Raw genomic sequence first — 19,960 nt, 5'->3', positions numbered from 1 at the left:
ATTTGCATGTTATTGAAAACAAAGGTACTATCCACCGTATAATACACTACCACACTACACCATACATACAGTGCATGCTACCTGCAAAAGGTGTACTCTATTCCACTTATTTTGAGGTGATCTCCATCAGTCTAACTGTTAGACTGACTCTGGTTAATCTGGTCAGTGTGGAGTGACATAAAAACTGGCATACTGTTGATTTTTCACACCGTTAGTGACCTCTGGCAGTCTGTGACGTAGGCTACTATGGGTGACACTATCTGCGCGGTTAACCAGCTGGCACCAAGAGTCATTTGTTACAGCCACAATCCTCGTTATTCAACCCATCCCTTCCTCAGGAAATCAACCACTTAGCCTCAAGAATAGCTCCATGTTTTTTTTTTTGTTTTTTTTTAGTAACAACAGTGATTTTAATTGCATTGGATAATTCACGTTCATTGTTTTTACTGTGTGTTAACTCCACATTAAACAACCGAGAACATGGTACTCGAGGATGCAATGGGTGGAGGTTGTTAGTTTGGCGTCTGTCCTCTTTGTTTCCATCTGTGTTAGATTAGAGCACACTCCCACTTCTTGTTGAGGAGACTCACATGTTAACAAACGCACACACACAAGCACATATCTGTGTCTGAGATGTCTGAGATGAAGAGAATCTATTAGGTCTTATGTCTTCGAGTGATCCTCTACTTCTTTTCCACAGAATATAAAATTCAGCATATAGCCTACCAATCATTTACTGCACGCCTCCTCCTTTGCGTTGACTGAAGGAAAAAGTGTTTACTTCATCCTTCATTTGACTGCCCATTATTTACGTTATGCAATGATACTCCAAAGAGGCTTTCATTTCTTCCAGTGATGACAATTAAAGTCATTGGTATTCTGTGGAAGAATGCAGAAACTAGACAAACTGTCCTAAACATTTTTGTTTACTGTCTTAATGTGAGGGTGAATGTTTTCGCTCTTCCCTGCACGCAAACTCTCTATATCCATAAACAAGTGCAACGTAGAATGAACGTAGGTCAACATGAATTTGCCTTGGTGAAGTTCAAGCAGAGACACAAAGTTTCATATCTGATATGACAAAAGAAGCTTTCATACAGTGAAAAGGGGCTAAATAGGCCCATATCATGAAGGTTATATGATCAGTGTAGGCTTCCATATACACTGTATGTATCATAATAAATGTGTTGATAATTAGATACATTGTCTCTCTGGAAGTACTACAGGTGACAGATCAATGTTTAGTCCTAATAGGAAGTCCAACGTGGTATTTGATATAGCAAACATATCACCAAGGAGACTAAAAGTAAAGGGAAAGAGCTAGCCTCACTCTGTCAAGGTAACAAAATCCTCATTGCACCTCAGCTTAACATAACAAACTGTCAGTTTTACATTTTGTGTAAACAAGATGTTCTCTCTGCAGTAAACCAACCTAAAACCTAAAATTGTTCTATTAGCGACACATTAGCTTCATATAGCTAGCGTAGTGTAATAGCTAGCATAATTCCCCTAATTACCACGGCACAAATCAACTAGCACAAAAAATACTGACAGATAATATCAATGTCCCAGCAAGGGAAATGGAGGGGCAGGTATTTAAAAGATACCTATTAGTATTTGATCACATTGCTAACAAAATGGCGGCTGTAACAACTTCAGTTAAACTGCTGTTGACAGTTCTAGTAACGATTGCTACTAGCAACAGAACGTTCAACCGAAACTAACCGCTAGTGACGCGATAAAAAATAAACTACACTGACTAAACACTTGTGTGCTAACATGTAATTCAGGACAACATTTACGCCATTTCCATGATTTCCTGGGTTTACATGACTATTCAAAGCTAAATAAGACAACAAAGTTCTTTCATTATGAGTCTGACTTATTCTCCATGGATTCCTCTCTCTCTGTGGTGTACTTGTCCTAAGTGGAAAACATCAAGGAGCAGCACTATGTTGTTAGTATAAACAGGAACTTCTTTTTTTCCTTCTAAACATTTCCAATCAGATAAAGTAGGTTTTAGACACCCACAGATTACGTCAGAAGAAACGTCAGATAGCCTGTACGTACATATTTGTCCTATCGGAGTGAGTTACCAGTTTTCACCTGAACTATTCAATCCAAGAATAGCAAGGGTGTGAAGTTAAAAAGCATCACTGCTGTAGCCTACTCTGGAAATTCTCAAGTACATCCGCTCCAAATACAACATCATTACATCAATAGTATCATTACATGACATCATAACATGGCGATACTGAGTTGAAAATGTGATTTCAGTGAGGGCACACCAAGCTGTTCAAACAAGAATGTTTCTTGGGTGTGTTAAAACTCTTCTTGCTGTTCAATTGGTATTTCAAACTCCAATGTGTCTGAGTAGATCTGATACCTGCTAAGATCTACCTGAAAATGCAGAATAATATTAGCAAACCATTTGAGACACAGTATGTGGACAAGAGGTGGTGTAATTTAAGGAGGAAGAAGTGAAGCAATAGTTACAGTAAGATGAGTTGTCAGGTCCTGAAAGGAGATAGGGGGTGACTCTGCTGTTCTGAATGGTTTGGAAAGTTGATCCACCTTTTAGCGAGAAGCTGTAAAAGTCTATAAGTGTATTATGTCCATTCCAAAAACAGTGGCAGCCACAGCCTCTATAGTAATATGAGTACTTGTTCTATACTTGTACTTTTTAAGCTTGTGAATATTTTAAAATATTCTTTCAAGGGTTGCTAATTTTCCCATTTTATAAACTAAGAGCTTTAAACTATTCCTTATGATGGACCCAATGAAGCACAGTGAAGGACTCATAGGGGCCCCTGAACCACAGCTTGGGAACCACTGGGCTACAATACAGAAATTTAGCAGCATAGGGATACAATTTATAATCCTGCTACCTTTTAACATGGAGTGTATAATATATTTGATTAGCAGCGTAAGATGCATTCTTCAATGTTATGGTACAACATTCAACACCTCTTTTTTGCATGTAGCTAAAAAAAATATTACATTATAAGGCTTACGGTATTGTGCTGTATGCTACTGTACAATGTACTACTTTAGTACCTGACAAGGCAGAAGCTAGAGTTCATTATTGGCATTTTCATCTAAAACTGCAAAGAAAAACCTGCATCACAGGTGTTCAGTTATACTGTGCAGCAGTGATTGAAGAATACAAAAGTATTAGCATCAAAATGTACTGAAGGTACAGAAAGTAAAAGTACTCATTATGCAGATTGAGCCATTATTGAATTATAATTATTGATGCATTCATATGTACATTATTTCAATGTTGCAGCCGGTAAAGGGGAGGGTTATTTTCTTACTATTACTTTATTCTTTATCCATAATAATACAAGGTAATTAATTTGGTGATTACATTACTCTGATGTTACAAAGTAAATGAAGATATCAAATAAATATGATGGTGTAAAAGTACAATATTTCCCTCCAAATTGTAGAGGAGACGAGATATAAAGTAGTACAATATGAAAACACTCATGTAGAGTACACATACTTCAAATTTATACTTATTACAGTACTTGTGTAAATGTTGCCAACTTAAGTACTTTCCACCAAAACGTATTTGAAAATGATTGACACCTGCCATCCAATCAGAGTCGAGACTTTTAAGCCGTCATGGTATTTATAAAATAAAATATTTTATAGTAGGTCAATATTTCTTTAATGTTAAAGTATACTTTACATTGTTCCAAGCGACACGATGCAGCACATTGACCATTAATGGTCCACCGATGTGAGGAAACACGTGTCGCGCCCAGCAGGAGGGCCGCGCAGAGCACCCTGCCTCCCTGTGGGCGGATCTCTTCAGGTTTACAGGAAATATGAGTATCAGGAAGTAGAGACTTTTTGAGATTTGATGTGTCGCCAGAATTGTTACTCTAGTGTTCAAAGTTTAACTCGGTTAAAGACCGGATACACACCGCGTTCAAAAAGACGACCGAGTGTGAAAGCGCGCTGCCTACGAAGGTCTCAGGTAGGATTTAGTTTAGAAAGAATAATGCAGGAGTTGAAGCGCTTGTCTGCATGAAAATGAAACCCGAAAGCGAGTACGTTGTAGTTCACGGAAAAACTTTAGAAAGCAGGAACTATACTCAGATTTTTTGTGTGTATTTAAATGCATAATTCTATTATGTGCATACAGGTGAGAATAATATAAAGCATAAGGTCAAAACCAGAAGCAGCCTGATTGATTTTGCATGTACCGTCACTGCAGTGGAGAACAGGCCTGGAAACAGCCTGTGGGATACTTACTGTAACTATATAACTATATACAGATAAGTACAGGGATCATCTTATAAAACTGGACCTGACTACACACTCTCCCATAGATCCTGTCAAATTTATTTGGTCAGTGTCATTACAACCAGTGTAAAAAGCCACATTAGTCAAGGTTTTATGCACAATCAGAGTTAAGTTGAGAGAGTTTTGTGTAGTCAATAGAGGCAAAAATCGATGTTGATATTATCATCATTGTCATATTATACCATAATTTGTCTATTAAAGAATTATACTCAAAACAGAGTTTGTATTATGTGGGACATTTTATAGTTTAAAAAAAATGAACATTTTCTGTGATATTGGACAAGTAATTTGATGGTAACACCGCAAAAGACGTCTTGACTTGTTATTGTGAGGAAAGCACTTTGGTCCATGGTGAAATATCTCAGTAAGCAGAGGATGGATCAGATAAAATTTGGCAGAGAGAGATTCATAGTCTCCAGAGGATGAATCCTAATGCGTGTGCTGAATCTCTGTGCCCATTTAGTGCCTCTAGTTCTTTCTAGTTCATTAACAATGAGTCAGTCTTATTAAGATATGTGAAAATCATGAAGAATGCCAGTCACAGTTTCCCAGAGGTCCCAGGTGGCACCTTCAAATTACTTGTTTTGTCCATTTAACAGTCCAAAACCCAAAGATATTATACTTATAATGATATAAAACATTAAAGCATTTTTGCGTGATAAATGTAGTTAATGATTGCTATATTATTAGAAATGTTAGAGATTAATTTTCTGCTGATTGACTAATCAATTAATCCATTAATTGTTTTGGTGCTGTATTTCAAGATTAATACTAAAATTAATCAGAAATAAAAATATTATTAAGATAAATGCTGAAATGATTCTAAACTTTCACAGTAGCACATAATCATACTAATATATATATATATAATATATAATACTTTTATGTATGCCTTTAGCATGGGGCATTTAGCCCGTGGGACACCTAAGGCTGAAAAAGTACAGCGCAGACTTATTAAATCTCAGGGCAAAGGGATGACAATGTACACCATGTCACTGTACAGACAGTTTACTCTTTGTATTTAGAGTGCAGTCATTTAGTTTCATCCTCAGGCCAAACTTTACATTTGAGTAGAAAAGTTGTCTCTCCTTGTCTCAGTTCCTATTAATCCAGTGTTTTTGTTGTTTTTATTTTCTGATGTGAGCCTCACAGGCCCGCTAGTATGACATTACATTTATATTATTGTTACTCCTGGTGTTGGGTGTAGGACCCGCTGAGGAGGCCATGAATCGAGTCCCCCTGCAGCAGCAACAGAACTGTGGGCCCTGGGAGTTGAAGCAGCGACTGGGCACCGGAGGCTTTGGGAATGTCACAAAATGGCAGAACAAGGTAGTCTACACAAGCCACTATCACGTTGGCTAAAAAAGTTTGAGCATTGTAAGTGCTCAGATTGAAGATGAGTAAAGACGTCCTGATGATGTTTCGCAGCAGATGTCAACAACATCATCAGTTCTGGAGTTACAAGAATTGTCTTTACTTTGTGATGTTTAAGTGGGTTTATGGAGGTTAATTCTCAGTGGAGGAGAAGATAATAACCCCAGAAAGTCGTACTGAATCTAAAAATTATGTGCATCATGTCTGTATGTGTTCAGATCGATAGTTATTAGAGGGAATACAATGCTTTAACTCTTTCACACCTCTCCGGGGTGCAGCCTCACAGTTTGAAAACCTCTGCACATAATCAGAATGACCTAACACTTGTGAAAACTAATGTGTTTAAAGTTTAAAGCAAATGAGCATTTGCTTTTGATTTAAGAATGAGTTTTCAGTTGCATTGTTTTTGGAATTAGTATGAAATCAGTAAGGGAAACTGTCTTCTTTGTGTAGCCAGACCAGCTTCCATTTAGTCTATTGTAATGATATCACTCTAAGTCACAGGATGAGAGCATTGTAGAGTTTCATCATTAACACCATGGGAATATGAACACGCCTGCCTAGCGGACCTTCCTCTTCCTCCCTTTAAAACAGTACCTCAGTCGTATTACTCACTTCAAACTTCAAACTTAGAGCTGGCTTTGAGCCAGGCAGCATCATCATGTGAACGTAGATATACAAGTGATGGAGAGTCAGAAACTGATGTAAAACACTTGAGAATATGATCCCTCGGAAATATTTTCCTGTCTCTCAAATGTAAAAGATGTTTATGTAAACATTTGTCATCACTTGAAATGAAGTAAAAAGACAACATCTGTCGACCGCTTCCTTGGTGTAAAACTTATGTAAAAGGAGTTTTTTTGCATAATGGACATTTGTTTTTCTGAAATCAGTTTTTTAAGTTTTAGACACATTGTAAATTGTTTACATTCATTATGTCTTTATAATCTGGTATAAATCACACCTGCAATGTGTGTAAAACTCAGTGTCTCCAAGAATACATCTAAAAATTGACAAAATTAAGCTTATAATGTTTAATGCCACTGCTATTTACTATAATCGAGGAAGTAATATTCTAGAGTAAATAATGTGTTGTTTAACAGTTTAATCACAGTGATGTGCTGCTGATCATCAGTGCCACGGCAGACCAGGGTTTCCGGGGGGCAGGCAGACATGACATAACTGAAGAGGGCACTGTTGGTTCTGCTGCTGCTGTGACTAAACTTCCTCTGTAGGAAATTTCCTCTCTTCCTGTATTAATGACAATACCGCGGGCTATTATTAGTTCGTAGATCAAGTAATGGGAAGCAGGGTGGGTGCCTCTTCCTTGATGATGCCATGTGAAACAGGGAGTGAGATGTACTTACTTGTGTTTGTCATGGTTTTTGGTAAATGGTTAAATGTACATTACGTGTTTGGTGTTACCATGCATGTTGTTTTTTTATTTTTTATTTTTTTACCTGTGTCATGATTTGTACTCCATTCGCTCTGTTTTTGTTACCTTTCTGTCTCAGTTTATCATGAAGCAGAAATACCAAAGGGAGTCCTGAAAAGAAATCCAGTTTTTGAAGCCTAACTGCTAAATGCTAAAATATATCAATTACATTGTATTCAAACTGTTAAAAACTTTATTTAACATTAACAACATTTCCACTGCTGTGTAGCATCTGTAGCGTGAACTGTTAATGTTCTAATGGAAAAGAGATGCCCCAGTTTGAGGCCACAAATATAATTATATATAGAATGTAATCAATAAAAAAAATTATTTGCAACTATTTATTAATCAAATTATCATTTCAGTGAGGATGTCACCATGAGCTCTAGGAAATACTGATGGACATTTTGCCCTGTTTAATTTATAGACAAATTGAAAAAAATATTCGTAGATTAATCAATTATGAAAATAATCATTAATTGTAGCCCTAAATCTAAACACATTGAACTGTTACAATAATTCCCAATGTTAAATTGTTAGAGAAATGTTTACCACATCCTATTTTATATCTTAATTTTACCTTTACTTTAATTATGGCTACCTGAAGTTTCTTGGTGGCGATTCATCACTAATTATCAACATTAATTTCCCTTTCTTATGGGAAGCCTATAGAGAGTATCTCATACAATATTCTGCATGTGGGTCTATGTTTGTGGGTGTTTTCAGGACACAGAGGAACTGATTGCGATAAAGCAGTGCCGTCAGGAGCTGAGCGAGAGAAACAAGGAGAGATGGTGTCTGGAGATCCAGATCATGAAGAGGTCAGTTTTACTCTCACATGAGTCAGCCTCCGGAGCAAACAGTTGAGTCCTTTGGCTCCACCACCCTTCCTTTAAATACCAGTCATGTCCAGGACACACAGCAGGCACATGGCAATGTTATTATAAGACCCCCAGTTTTTTTTTAGCAGTTTGCCTTTATTAGATCAGATAATGACTTGACTTGATACAAAGGTCCCTGTTGTATTACCTGCTGTATGGTATGTGTCTTAACCATTAGGACGCCAGGACACACTCTTACCTGTGCTATAAATAGTAATGTATGTGGGACTGTGTACCATTTGGGCACAACACACTTTCAGTAGACTGCAGTCAACATGCCCTCAGTTTGGAGGAGCAGGCAGGAGTCCAGGCACATACGCTGAGGAATGGACAGGGTCAGCAGCAAAACATAATATCGTAGCCACCTAAAGCCATCCGACTGCTTTTTCATGGGGGGCTTAAGCTGCTCTCGCTTCACTCACTTCAAAGCCACCAGATTCCATTCACAAAGAAATTCATTGCATTATTTTGTGTCTTTGATTTTTTAAATGGTTTGTTCAGATCCAAACTTAAGTGTATGATCATTGATTGAGGCAGTGGTAGCACAGCAAACGTCCATGTTCTGCAAGTTTGGTGGCTTTGAGGCGAGTTAAGGAGAAAATGTCTTCAGTTCTTCATCAAAGCGGCAGTCTGAGGGCAATGTAAAGCGATGAAAATATTCTACATATAGAGTACACTTAAACTTATATTGCTATTTCTAGGTAGACCTTTTTTAAGTGGCTAAAACATGTTTTTCTTCTGGCCCCATCCACAGCAGTACACTTACTAAAGGTACAATATGTTTGCTTTAACTTGTCAGTGTGAGTTTTACCTCTTACAGATGGTAATGTTATGTCCAAAAAGACCAGATTTCCTAACTTTTTTGTTTGTTTTTTGTCTGACCACCTTGTTTTGCCTACGCTTGCCTTTCTGTTTATAACAGATTCAGGGGTGTCTTTTTCCGCAGTGAAACATTTAGTGTGTGACACATCAGTTTTTTTTAACACGGCTGAAGAAATTGGTGATTTCCCCGTTTCTTTTCAGCATGCAAAATCTTCAGTGTTTGCCTTATAGCTCTTTTTGGCATGGGAGGCAAGTTTTGGTTTGACATGTTGTGACTCACTGTGGTACATTCCATGACAGGCTGCGTGCTTATGAGTTTGACATATGACTTTTATGTGCCCATCTGTTTCACAAGTGTTCTCAAAATACAAAATCTAAATTTGCATCCTGAAATAGTAAAAATCACAGAAGACATGAAATAATTAGGACATCATGGGACTTGGGGTTATTTTGGACTATTGGTGGTTATTTCTGACAGGGTAATGTGCCACCTCCTCACTTTGCTCTACTTTGGTGTGTGTTTCATTTCTACACACACGTCTGTGTTGTCTATTTACGCTTTCAGTTTCGGTGTCTGGTCACTTGACTTGGATGGAACTCGTGGGTTTGATTGGTTTTTTAGATGCGAGATGTGTGTGTGTATGTGTGTGTGTGTGTGTGTGTGTTTTGTTATTTGCGGGTGCAAACACGAGTATTAAACCATTTCTGTCCTTGTCCCAGTTTAACAAGTGAGTTGTTTTCAGACAGACATGGTCACAACCACAGCCCTGGCGTGCACCCACGCTCAACTCGTGGAAAAACCCACAGGGCAGGGGACACATACATGGCAAACTACTATTATAATATTATAGCTACTTAACACAGATGCACACATGAACGTATCTGGAAAACGCATCAGTTTTTCAGTTATGATGTGTTTATAGAGCTTGTATTGCATTAAATGTTCATCAGCTGAATGTTGTCCAAACCAAGAAAATGAATAAGAAAAAAATGTATGTATGTCACAATCTCATGCAGGTTCACTGTCTCATCCTGCTCTCTCCAAATGTGTTTTCAAACTAGTTTTAAGAGAGGCAGAACAAACAAGAGAAATGTTTTTCTCCATCAGATTGTATTTGTAGTGCTTGTCTCCCTGCAGCAGATAAACTGATCACATGTTGGACAATGTCATGATTACACTGTAAATAATTTTCCCAGTGGATCTGGAATGAGTTGGAGTATGTTATCTTTGTGTTACTCCTTTGCTTTTTTTTTTTTAAAAAGGGTTTGTCCCAGTGACGATCAGAAACACATTGTTTCAATCAGAGTTATGAAACGGGTAAAGTAATAGACCAGGTCAGAACAGAGGGAGCAGGGTGAAGATAATGGAAGATAATTTTTTTTTTTGCATGTTTGTGCTTTATTTGGTAGGATAGACAACAAAGATAGGGGAGATACACGCAGAAAGGGTGCCAGGCTAGATTAAAAACGGGGCTGCCGCGGTTTTTCAGACTTTTCTCTAATCTTTTTCTGTGAATTATTTATTGTATATCTTCATGCCCCTAAAATATATTCAATTCAAACAACTCTAACTCCAACTGCACTGCGACTGCTGCGTTTATGAAGCTCCCATGTCTAATATGGCAGTAGGATTATTGTGGAAATTCGTATCTCATGATAAGAATATGATAGGACACATTGCGCAGCCCCACTGACTGATGTCTCTCCACTCACACAGGTTGAATCATGTTAACGTTGTTGCAGCCAGAGAAGTTCCTGAGGGGATGGAGAAACTGGTGGCCACCAACGATCTGCCTCTGCTGGCAATGGAGTACTGTCAGGGAGGGGATCTGAGAAAGGTAAAAGTCTGCATTATGTTTGTAAGCGTTTCTGGATTAGAGCCCACGGACCTTTGAGTCACGGTGTTGAATCACTATAAGTTAGCTATGAGTGGGAATTTTGTGTGGTGATAATCCTTTTTGAACCACTTTCTCACAGCACCAGGGCTCTAAACCCGCACTGCCCTTCTATATATATATATATAAATAATTGTCATTTTTGCTAATATTTTTTGTATTTCACTGAGTTTAAGATACTCATGCATTAATCTGGCTGTTTGATTTGCTTGGACCAACAACCAGATGATTGTTTGCACTTCTGGGAGTGAAATTTGGTGCAGTTTTTAATCCGAAACTGGCTGAGTGTGCACCCTGAGGCGATAGACAGTGTTGGCACCAGGCAGCCAGTAGAGGAGGAAAATGCCAACCGTCACAAACCGCAGTGTAATAAAAATTTCAAAGAATCCCAGATGGGCAAGTTGGAGGCAGATGGAGTGGTTAGTGGGGACAGAGACCGGAAAACTGCACCATCTTCTTTTGTCAGGCCGGCCACATGTTTCCAGCACTGGAACACTTAAAATATATTGTTTAAAGTAGAACAATTAAAGTGCTAATTCACTAATTTTCTACACTTCTTAAGTTTAACATAAAAATACCCTAAAGATCAACAGTGCAAAAACGCATTGTGAAAAAAAAGTTCAGTCTACGTACTGGAGGGAATTGATACTGGGTTTGTTTTCTGCTTGAATCTGAGTCTGTTCATGACCTCAAATGTATGTCAGATCCCTTATAAACACAATGTACTTGATGGTTGGAAAGTAGCTGTTTTATAGAGGAATAAAAGAGCAGAAAGATCTAAAATACTAACAAAGAACTCAGATTAATGATCCTTTTTCTAAGACTGCTTTAAGACAGTACTGTTTTCTTCCCATGGCTCATGTTATGTAAGTATCAAGTGTCTGTGTCTTTGCTCTCTGCAGTATCTGAACGTCTTGGAGAACTGCTGTGGAATGAGGGAGGGCTCCGTTTTGATTCTGCTATGTGACATTTGTGAGTATCCAGCTCAGTCCGCAGCTTCTATCACAACATTTTTTGATCACCTACATGTGAGCATGATGGATTGATTGTGTGACTGAGTGAGCTGGCAGGGTGATGAGTTTCCTGTAGTATGGGGGAAATGGCCATGGTGACCAGCACCATGATGTAATCGATGACCCTAAACCACCGACCTCTTAGTCACCATGGCGACAGTTCAGAGAGGCTGACGTCAATGATCGGAGACTTACGCTCCCAATCATAATGCTACACATGCTCACATAAACAAAACAAAAGCAAAAAGTGTATTACACACTGTATAAACAGGTTTGACAGAGGACACACATGGTATGGGTCACACATTGCTAGAGAGGAGTAGTGTAACACACACACACACACACACACACATACATACATATAACAGACACACTCACACTGGAACTCCCTTTCCTGTTACCCACTGGTGGACATTTCCTGATAATGAGTGATTCCCTTTTAACTGTTTCACAAGCGAAGGGTAAAGGCATAGGCATGCACATCCACACCCACACCCACACCCACACCCGCGCACACACACACACACACGCACACATACAAAACCCACTTAGGTACCCAAACATTACGAGTTCTGCTTCATTGGACACTTTGCCAGCACATACACTAGTCACCCTTTGACCCACATTTATCTTTGATTTCTTGTTACTTATCGCCTTACATTGACACCAAAACCCACATCTCTAATCTCGGCCGACTCAACATCTCCGATCTCTCTATCGGCCTGGCTGATTTATCGCCATGTCTCGAGTTTACATTCAGAATTAACTGCTTTCACATGAAAGTAAGCTATGAATGTTCAGCAAATAATTTACGATACATGCAGCTCTAACTCTGCATTCTTTCTGACTCTTGTTTCTTTTATTTCTTCCATCTCTTCTTGTTTCTCCCTTCAGCTTCGGCTCTAACCTACCTCCACAAGAAGAGGATCATCCACAGAGATTTGAAACCAGAAAACATTGTGCTTCAGCAGGGAGAGAAGAGAGTGAGTTAAAGACGCTCTGAACCATCTTGTTATGACAAATCCACCCAAACCACAACAAAGAGGTCATATACAGGCTGTCTGTGTGTGGGTTATGTGGAATAAGTGCAGGAGACTCGTCTAAGTCCACATGTTTACTCTCCCCAGATGAGCACAACTTTGCTGCGCTGAATATTTAATGTGGAAACCTCAATCCTTTTACTTATAATTCAGTTATGGAGAACTTTTTGGGATTGCCTCGCTCTTACGGTGCTCTCTGGGCCTCCCTTTAATTTCTTGTGTTATATAAGAAATCACTTCATGTCATGCTCCAGCCTGCAGTAGGACACAGGAGAAGGAGGAATGTTACATAAATGAGGCCAGACATATTAAAGAGCTTATATATTCATGTTTATGAAACACTGCTGTGCTTATGGAAGTTCAACCAAACCGACTTTATCTGCACTAAGTTTACAGTTTTGCATGAACAATTGTTTTTATCATACTAGAGAAACTGTAAATCCAACATTGAGGCGTAGTTTTTTGTTTGGGGGGTTATTATGACAAAAGGGGTTGAACACAATGTACAGAAGAGCATTAAATGTATTCTTGAACCCCTTAGGATTCAAACCAGATACAAAAGTGGTGTCAATCTTTTCATCTAATTCTCTGCCAGAGAGCAAATAAATGAAATAATAACATAAAAAAACAAAAAACAACAACTTTTCCTTTATGCTACCCATTGCGTAATCAAAGGACATGGGATAACATTTTTCTTTCTTACTTTTCTTTCTGTCTTGCCTCTTCTCCAAGTTGGTTCACAAGATTACAGACCTGGGCTACGCTAAAGAGCTGGACCAGAGCAGCCTTTGCACCTCCTTTGTGGGAACACTTCAGTACTTAGTAAGTGATGAAAACACAAATAGACACATTTTCCACTTGATCACCTCACTGTATCCTGGATAGTAATAGCTTCACTGGCTTTTCATTTTTTTCTTTAACTGTTTTAATCTTTTTGTTGTTTGTGTTTTCTCTGCTATGGAGGGTATTATTTTGAGGGTATTTGTTTGTGAACTACGTTGTAGCTCTGCTTTGAAAAGTTGTTATTATTTTCCCTCCATCCTCCAGGCACCAGAGCTGATTGAAAGGCAGAAGTACACGGTCACTGTGGACTACTGGAGCTTTGGAACTTTGGTGTTTGAGTGTATCACAGGATTTCGTCCTTTCTTACCAACCTGGCAGCCGGTTCCTTGGTAGCACCACCTTTCAAAACATCCAGTGAAATTTGTTCAGATCTCACAAAATTCATGATAAAGGAAGTGAAGTCGTGTTTTTCCAAGCTAGTTTGAGGGCGATTCATCCCTATCAAATCTCCTGTGTTTTCTTTCTGTGCGTGTCTGTATGACCTTAGTCTGGCTTTTACAAAATGAGCTGAACAATGATGTATCTGAATGTTAAGCAATGATAAGATTCATTCCAAATGAATTTTATTGCTACATTAATAAACAGCAGTGACTACACACGCAGGAGTTGCCAAAGCAAAGAATTGCAGGATATATGGATTGTGCCAACATCAATGCACGATGTGCCTTACTGATATGATAAATGAAAGATATGAAATGTCAGGGGGTCTGGGTTACATCAAGGAAAAATACCCTCCCATGATCGCAGAAACTCAGCTTCATTTCCCGGCATGTAGCAGCCTTTGTTCACAGGGGTTCTGCTGTGATCAAATTGAACATTTCTACACTCATAAAAAGACAAAAACATGCAACCTCAAACCAAATTTTTTAGGCCTTTTCTCCCATATAATCTACCTGTGTCCTTTTTAGGCACAATAAACTGAGGCTGAAGCAGGACAATGATATTGTCGTCTATGAGGACCTCACAGGGGAAGTCCGCTTCTCTAAACATCTGCCCCAGCCCAACGACCTCAACAGGTGATTTCCTCTATGACAAACACACACATACATACAAAACCACTAATTTATGTCTGGAATTATCTCAGTCTAACGTGATAGCTTGTGTTTAACAGTCTTTTATTAGAGAAATTGGAGAGGTGGCTTCAGCTGATGTTAAAGTGGTCTCCTCAGGAGAGAGGCAAAGACCCCGACGTCACGCCCAGCGACTGCTTCTCCCAGTTGGATGTCATACTGCAGCTCAAGGTTCATTGAGTAATCAATTAGTTGTCTGATGTTGTAACTTGAGGGTACATGGTGGTCAAGCTGTAATTGAAATATAATGAATAATCCTCAGCGCTGCACCAGCGTTTCAGTTCTGACAGACTCTGAGGGGATTGTTCACCTTTCTTGATTGCCTCTGCCGACACATGTACTCATTCTTTCTGCACTGTCCTTGGACCTTCTCTTTTCCCTCAGCTCGTTCATGTCCTGAACATGATGTCTGCGAAGATCCTGACATACTCCGTCTCTGATGAGGAGACTGTGGCAGACCTGCAGCTGAGGATAGAAAAGGACACCAACATCCCTCCGGCCAATCAGGAGCTGCTGCTGGAGGCGGGGTTGGCCTTGGAGCCTCATGGCCTGGCCACACAGTGCGCCATAGATTACACAGTAATATCTAAAAACACTCTACACACTTTACACAGTACCTTCACAGAATAGTCCACAGCACAAGGTAATGATGGACTGAGTCATGCCATTATTATTATCATCATCATCTGTGTCTGTAGGAGATAGACGGGCGACGGACAGACTTGCCTTTGGTCTTCCTGTTTGATCGTTCTTCTTGCAGTTATGAACCTCAGTTTGCTCCTCGCACCCTTCCAGAAAACATCCGCTTCGTCCGTGAGTACACAGCAACAAGCAAACAGTACTTAAAATCTTCTTCGCCTGTAGTCCTCTGCGAAGCGTTTCTTTGTTTAAGCTGCTTGTTTTTCTTCTTCTCTCAGTTTATTTAATTTGAATCTGCCTTAGTGGCTTAAACACTTTGGCTAAAACTTTTCTCAAGCAATTGTTTCTTTTTGTGGATCAACTGGGACACATATTTCACTTGGGTTTCCACATCAGAGCTTCAGTGAAAGTTTTGCTTTGGGGGTTTTGTTAAATAGAGAGAATAAGGTCTCTAGCAAACAAAGACTGGACATCTCCACAAATGAGCACACACTTTACCACACTTAAATCACACACGCACTATTAATATACAGAGAAAACAAACATTTCACCTTCAGAATTCATGGTTAAGATCGTTTAGAGACACGAAGGAGGCTGTAGAAGAAAATGTGACGTATTTTTAGGGTTACATGAACCTGCCTGAATTGAAAACCCTGAGGTAAAAAGCTCCCTCTATGACTACAAACTGCAAAAAATAAAATAACAATAAGCATCCTGTTTTCCTTGACTGTGTATGTTTCTCTCTTGTTCTTTGTCTTTGTCATAGAAACTGACCCTAAGCACGTCCTGGCTTACAGCCCTCTGAGGAGGACTTACGGCCAGGCGTGGCACACCATCCGCTCCCTGAAGGAAGACTGGCAAAGACTGCAGCAGGGGCAGAAAGCTGCCATGTAGGACAAAATACACACACCGACCCTCGCACACAGCAGACGCACACATTATCTGCATGGTAAAATACATTTGTGCCCCTCTGTCTTTCAGCATGAGCCTGCTGAGACACAACTCTTCACTGTCCAGACAGAAGAATGAGATGGTGTCCATGCACCAGAGACTCACGGCCAAGCTGGACTTCTTCACCACCAGCCTTCACATAGACATGGACAAATACCAGGAGCAGACAGCCACCGGGATCGGTACTATGTTACGAAAACATTTTAACAAATAGCAGGAACTTTACACTAGCTTAATTTAGTTGTCCTGTGTACCTCAGGCAGAGAGTGCACTTGAGTTTAGCTTGCACCAACTAATGTTTGTCCTTTTACATTTCTAGCATCAGAGAAACTCCTGGGCGTGTGGAGGGAGATGGAGCAAACTGCAGCCAGCTGTGGGAAGGTAGAATGTGTGTGTGTGTGTGTGTGTGTGTAATATATTCATGTGTGCTTTAAAATGACTAAAACCCAAGTGTGGGTGTTTAGGCCAAGGTGAATGAACTGGAGGAGGAGATGATGCAGCTGCAGCCAGACATAGTGGATGTGCAGAGACAGCCATGGAGGAGTGGAGAGGCCCTGGACACACAGTAAGTTTTAACCAAACTTGACTGTAAAATCCAAATAACAAAACAACAAAAGCAACTACTTTGTGATCTTAGATCCTGCTCACTACCTCTCTTTGTTCCTCAGTGAAGGAAAGGCCCTGGAGCTTTTCCGCAAACTCAGACAGAAACCCAGAGGTTTGGATGGCATGCATCTACTCACTTGTCACAGTGTGTTCATGTGAAAATAAACCCCCCTTTACGTTCTTCTGGTTTTCCTTTTGCTTCCCCTGCTCAGACCAGAGGTGTTCAGGGGACAGTCAGGAGGTGGTGCGTCTGGTGGTTCAGGCCGTGCAGTTTTACGAGAAGAGGCTCAAAGACTTCTACACGCACCTCAGGTACTCACACACAAAACATTATGGTAGTAGCTACGCTGAAAACAATTCGCATAAACGGGGCCAATTTACCAGCATACCTACAGTGCTTTACAAGTCTGGCACTAGTGACCTTATTAATGGTCAATAAACTATTTATTGCCTTTATACTTATAAATGATAGTCTGCTTTAATGCACAATTAAGATCTATCTGGTATATAGACACCCAAACAGTCCTGAAAAGAGGTTTAGTCAGGCAGAATAAGTAATAAGTAAGTTAATTAAGGCCTTACTGATATCTATAACAAAGTGTCAAAAGTTATAACCTTCTGTTAATGAAAGGTTTCTTTTTAAAAAAAAAAAAAAAAAGGGTCAGCCAGTCTGTGGTTACTAGTGTTTCTAAGTCATTCATAAATGACGTAGAGCCTGTACCAAATAATCCACGGGAGGGGACGTTTCTGTTCGCAACATGGGAACTCCCAGATTATTTTTTTGTCTCTGTATTGTACCACTATATTTGTGTGTTATGCAGTAAGACAGCAATGTGTCGTCAGCGTGTGATGGAGCTGCTGCCGAAGGTGGAGGGCGTGGTCCAGAGGATGGCCGAGAGTGAACAAGTCCTGATGAGTCTGCAGGAGAAACGACAGAGGGAGCTGTGGAACCTGCTCAAAGTCGCCTGTGTGAGGATACGTGGACTGTTCACAGACACTTTATGGATACCTGTTAATTGTATTGTAATAATAATCATAGAATAGCAGCAGGTACTTTGATTGAATTAACCTAATTCTCAAGCATTACTTAAACTGAGTTTCTATATGCTACAGCTCTTAATCATTTTCAATATCAGCTCTACTTAATAAAATAGTCTCTGTGTCAAAAATACAGATGCCAAAAGCCCAGCCAATAACATGAACATAACAGTCTGTTTCATATCTTCCACAGTAAGCAGGTGCATACATCACCTGCTTACAGTACTAACTAACACAGAGTAAAGTTTGTCATCTTGTCTTGTGCAGAGTAAAGTTCGCAGCCCGGTCAGTGGAAGTCCTGATGGATTACGCACGCCCTCCTCAGTGCCGCCTCTACTGACTCCCAGACACAGCTTACAGCAGTTGTGAGTGCACTTCCATGCACACATACACATACACACACTGATTAAGGGGCACAGAAAGTAGACAGGGCAGGCACCCAGCCCGTCCCACTCCTCCGTCCATGTCGCTAAGCCCTTTGTAAAGGCTGTTTTGAAAGGTGCTATATAAATGAAGTCCACTTACTCTCTCTGCCCTGGCAACCCCATAGCTGTTCCAGCTCTCCTCTCCTCTCCTCTCCTCTCCTCTCCTCTCCTCTCCTCTCCTCTCCTCTCCTCTCCTCAGAGCAGAGAAGCTCAGGATGCCATTACTCCACTGTATATTTACATACTAAGTAATTGTTGGTGCTATATTAAAGATCTGAAAGTTGTTTGAGTTTTCTTTGTACACTGTTGAAGTCTTACAAACTCACCACATCTTCATTCTTCAATGCATTTCCTGGATTTGTATACACGCATAAATTGTTATCAAAGATATGAGCAAGATGTGCATGAATCATTCTGGGTGTGTCTGCAGTGACGAGTCTCTTGTGGAGGAGAGCAGGACATTTGAGAGTCGACTCCAGAGTTTGCTGCACGACACCATCCAGGAATCAGACAACAGTATGGAGGTACACACATACACACTCACGCGCCGAACAACACATTTCTCACACTCCTCTTGCTCTGATGCCGAGCAACTGCCTGGTGTGGTTCATGACCACTTCATAGTTTTTTTTCCAAATGATGTGTAATGACTATTAAAACAAAAAAAAACACCACCCTGTTTTTGTCGCAGATGTTGAGCGAGTGGACGTGGCTGAATGGAGGGCAGAATTTCTCCAGTGACCTCTCCTAAAATGGGTTTTATTCTTTGGCTCTGCTGCCTCTGTGTGGATGGGATGTCAAACTGCAGTGGTAGCTGGTTTGTTTAACAATGTGAATAGTTAGAGTAATAACTGCTGGCACATATTTGCTTAATGAGATTGGAGTTGGTAGACAGACATTGTAAAAGAGGAACATTAATGCCAACCTGTAGCTCAGTGAAGCAAATCTATCTCTGATTATGATTTATATTAGAGGAAGTTATTAGAAAGGATTTTATTTATTTACCCATCTATAATTTTTTACAAAACATTAAATAGGTTTTGAGATAAACTGCACTTCATGCACAGATCAACCACTTATAAAGTGGATTGTATCAGATTTTTGTACCATACAAACCATTCCCAGTGCATCCCTACAGTGTTATAATATGTGGTTTGCACTGTAAAAGGCATCAAACTGAATCTCTCCAAAAACACTTTGCACACATTAAGAGCAAATTTTATCCTAAAATGTTTGACTGAGAGAATTCATGAATGTAAATAATGTTTAGTGAATGTGACAGAAATATTTCTCATGTTTTGAAACTATATATTCATATAGTTACATTAGTTTTTATATGTTAGGTTGACCTCTATCAGGAAACCACAGATTATATTTTAAAAGCTCATCATCATTATCCCATGTAAAAAAAAAAAAAAAAATACAGTTTTAGTTATACTAAAGATATCCCTGCCTTGAACTGTGTGTTATGTACCTACATTTAAATGTATATAAATGTATTTAAATGTATTTTTTTCTCACTGGACCATTATTTTTTATTGCAAGTTTTAGTGAGACAATCATGGAACAGCATGGGTGACATTCATAGCTGTAAAATTACTATTATAACTG

At 39.5% G+C, this 19,960-nt stretch overlaps 1 protein-coding gene across 1 annotated transcript; it reads left to right on the top strand.

Annotated features, from left to right (window-relative positions):
* Nucleotides 1-3,865: 3,865 nt before the first annotated feature.
* Nucleotides 3,866-19,337, top strand: ikbkb (inhibitor of nuclear factor kappa B kinase subunit beta). Its single transcript, XM_070833753.1, has 22 exons — nucleotides 3,866-3,988; nucleotides 5,525-5,646; nucleotides 7,853-7,947; nucleotides 10,547-10,667; nucleotides 11,627-11,696; nucleotides 12,632-12,720; nucleotides 13,510-13,599; nucleotides 13,825-13,949; nucleotides 14,529-14,636; nucleotides 14,732-14,861; nucleotides 15,075-15,269; nucleotides 15,389-15,503; nucleotides 16,096-16,219; nucleotides 16,311-16,462; nucleotides 16,600-16,661; nucleotides 16,745-16,845; nucleotides 16,949-16,998; nucleotides 17,099-17,198; nucleotides 17,708-17,855; nucleotides 18,192-18,289; nucleotides 18,780-18,873; nucleotides 19,041-19,337. Exons 2-22 carry the CDS (start codon nucleotides 5,542-5,544, stop codon nucleotides 19,098-19,100), a joined length of 2,232 nt encoding a protein of 743 aa, XP_070689854.1. The 5' UTR covers nucleotides 3,866-3,988; nucleotides 5,525-5,541; the 3' UTR covers nucleotides 19,101-19,337.
* The last annotated feature ends 623 nt before the right edge of the window (nucleotides 19,338-19,960 follow it).

This window comes from Pempheris klunzingeri, chromosome 7 (genome assembly GCF_042242105.1).
Source record: "Pempheris klunzingeri isolate RE-2024b chromosome 7, fPemKlu1.hap1, whole genome shotgun sequence".
Lineage (NCBI taxonomy): Eukaryota > Metazoa > Chordata > Actinopteri > Acropomatiformes > Pempheridae > Pempheris > Pempheris klunzingeri.
Note: the sequence above shows the minus strand (reverse complement) of the source record. Positions and strands in the feature narration are given on the sequence as shown.

Excerpts from the sequence above, each read along its gene's own strand:
- ikbkb (XM_070833753.1), top strand. The coding sequence starts at position 5,542 with ATGAATCGAGTCCCCCTGCAGCAGCAACAGAACTGTGGGCCCTGGGAG. Across the intron at positions 10,668-11,626 it reads AGGGAGGGGATCTGAGAAAG|TATCTGAACGTCTTGGAGAA; the intron begins GTAAAAGTCTGC and ends TGCTCTCTGCAG. Across the intron at positions 17,856-18,191 it reads ACCTGCTCAAAGTCGCCTGT|AGTAAAGTTCGCAGCCCGGT; the intron begins GTGAGGATACGT and ends TGTCTTGTGCAG.